The following is a 2,500-nucleotide window of genomic DNA, read 5'->3' as shown; positions in this document are numbered from 1 at the left end:
CCAGTCGAGTCCCCTGCAGGGCATCCGCGCCGTCAAGAAGGGGTGAGTACAGGGGTCAAATGGGGGTTGTAGGGGCTTTGGGGGGGTTGTGGGAGGGTGGTGGGAGTGGGGAGGGGTGGGTGTTGTTGGTCTTCGTCTCGGAGGTTGGTGGGAGGGAGAGACTCTCTCTCTTTCTTTCTCTCTCTTTTTCTCTCTTTCTTTCGTTCTTTCTTTCTTTCTTTCTCTCTGTCTTTCTCTCTTTCTCTCTCTCCCTTCTCTTTCTCTTTCTCCCTTCTCTTTCTCTCTCTCTTTCTCTCATTCTCTCTCTCTCTCTCTCTCTTTCTCTCTCTCTCTTTCTCTCTCTCTATTCGCTCTCTCTTTCTCTCTCTCTCTCTCTCTCTCTCTCTCCTCTCTCTCCACTCTCTCTCTCTCTCTCTCTCTCTCTCTCTCTCTCTCTCTCTCTCTCCCTCCCTCCCTCCCTCCCTCCTTCCTGTCCTCGCCTCCCCTTTTGAAAAGTCCCGTTGGCGTTTTTCTTGGAGAGGAACATAAATCCTCTAGTGTCCTCCCCTCGCCCTCCTCCCCTCTTCTTCCTCCGTCCTCCCGCCGCTCCATCGCCCCCTCCCCCTCCTCCTCCTCCTCTTTCTCTCCTTTCTCCTTTCCTTCCTCGCCTCCTTCCCCTTTCCTCGCCTTCCCTTCTCCTCCTCCTCCTCCTCCTCCTCCTCCTCCTCCCTCCTCCCTCCTCCTCCTCCTCCTCCTCCTCCTCCCCCTCCTCCCTTCCTCGTCTCCCCCTCCTCCTCCTCCTCCCTTTCTCACTCCTCTTTCCCCTCCCTTTCACTGGTCTCCCTCCTCCTTCTCCTCCTCCTTCCCCCTCCTCCTCCTTCTTCTTCTTCTCCTCATCCTCCCTCCTCCCTCCTCCTCCTCCCTTCTCTCCCCCTCCTCCTCCCCCTCCTCCCTTCCTTCTCCTCTTCCTCCTCCTCCTCCGCCTTTTCCTCCTCCTTTTCCTCCTCCTTTCCCTCCTCCTCCTCCTCCTCCCCCTCCTCCTCCTCCTCCTCCTCCTCCTCCCTCTCCTCCTCCCTCTTCTCCTCCCTCTTCTCCTCCCTCTCCTCCCTCCCTCTCCTCCCTCCCTCCCAGGAAGACGCTCGCCGGCCTCCCCCGATTAGCATAGTAAGTGGTGAGGGAAATGATTCATAAATTATCGGTGCTTCTGAATATGGTCGAGTGAGTGAGTGTGCACGCATTAGGGGCTCTCTTGTCCATGTTTGTCTGTCTTTGCACTATACGGGATCTTTTTGATTTTATTTCTTTTTTTTGTCTTATTTTGTTTTGAAGAATTGTATTATTTTTACTTTGCCTTCGTGTTTTGTCTGTCTTTGCATTATATGGGATCTCTTTGGTTTTATTTCTTTTTATCTTATTTTGTTTTGAAGTGTTTTATTATTATTACTTTATTTTTCATGTTTTTTCTGTCTTTGCATCGTATGGGATCTCTTTGATTTTATTTCTTTTTTTGTCTTATTTTGTTTTAAAGAATTGTATTATTGTTACTTTATTTTCGTGTTTTGTCTATCTTTACATTGTATGGGATCCCTTTAATTTTATTTCTTTTTTGTCTTATTTTGTTTTAAAGAATTTTATTATTGTTACTTTGTTTTTCTTGTTTTGTCTGTGTTTGCATTATATGGGATCTCTTTGATCTTATTTCTTTTTTTGTCTTATTTTGTTTTGAAGAATTGTATTATTGTTACTTTGTTTTCGTGTTTTGTCTGTCTTTGCATTGTATGGGACCTCTTTGGTTTTATTTCTTTTTATCTTATTTTGTTTTGAAGTGTTTTATTATAATTACTTTATTTTTCATGTTTTGTCTGTCTTTGCACTATATGGGATCTCTTTGATTTTATTTCTTTCTTTTTTTTTTTTTTTGTCTTATTTTGTTTTAAAGAATTGTATTATTGTTACTTTATTTTCGTGTTTTGTCTGTCTTTGCATTCTATGGTATCTCTTTGATTTTATTTCTTTTTTTGTCTTATTTTGTTTTAAAGAATTGTATTATTGTTACTTTATTTTTCATGTTTGTCTGTCTTTGCACTATATGAGATCTCTTTGATTTTATTTCTTTTTTATCTTATTTTGTTTAAAGAATTGTATTGTTATTACTTTATTTTTCATGTTTGTCTGTCTTTACATTGTATGGGATCTCTTTGATTTTATTATTTTTTTTTTTTTTGTCTTATTTTGTTTTAAAGAATTGTATTATTGTTGCTTTATTTTTCATTTTTGTCTGTGTTTGCACTATATGGGACCTCTTTGATTTGATTTGATTTTTTTTTTGTCTTCTTTTGTTTTAAAGAATTGTATTATTGTTACTTTGTTTTCGTGTTTTGTCTGTGTTTACATTATATTGGATCTCTTGGATTTTATTTCTTTTTTTGTCTTATTTTGTTTTAAAGAATTGTATTGTTATTACTTTGTTTTTCATGTTTTGTCTGTCTTTGCACTATGTGGAATCTCTGATTTTATTTCT

At 40.2% G+C, this 2,500-nt stretch overlaps 1 protein-coding gene across 1 annotated transcript in view; it reads left to right on the top strand.

Annotated features, from left to right (window-relative positions):
- LOC113825485 (glutamate receptor ionotropic, NMDA 2B) overlaps window positions 1–2,500 on the top strand; it is a 223,971-nt gene that overhangs the window by 201,308 nt on the left and 20,163 nt on the right. Inside the window, exon 18 of the mRNA XM_070142779.1 lies at window positions 1–42. This exon is cut by the window's left edge and continues 119 nt beyond it. Coding sequence (XP_069998880.1) covers window positions 1–42 — 42 coding nt within the window. The remainder of the gene's footprint in view (window positions 43–2,500) is intronic.

The sequence above is a fragment of the Penaeus vannamei genome, chromosome 30 (genome assembly GCF_042767895.1).
Source record: "Penaeus vannamei isolate JL-2024 chromosome 30, ASM4276789v1, whole genome shotgun sequence".
Taxonomy (NCBI): Eukaryota; Metazoa; Arthropoda; class Malacostraca; order Decapoda; family Penaeidae; genus Penaeus; species Penaeus vannamei.
The sequence above is the reverse complement of the archived record's forward strand: the minus strand, read 5'-3'. Positions and strand labels throughout refer to the sequence as shown.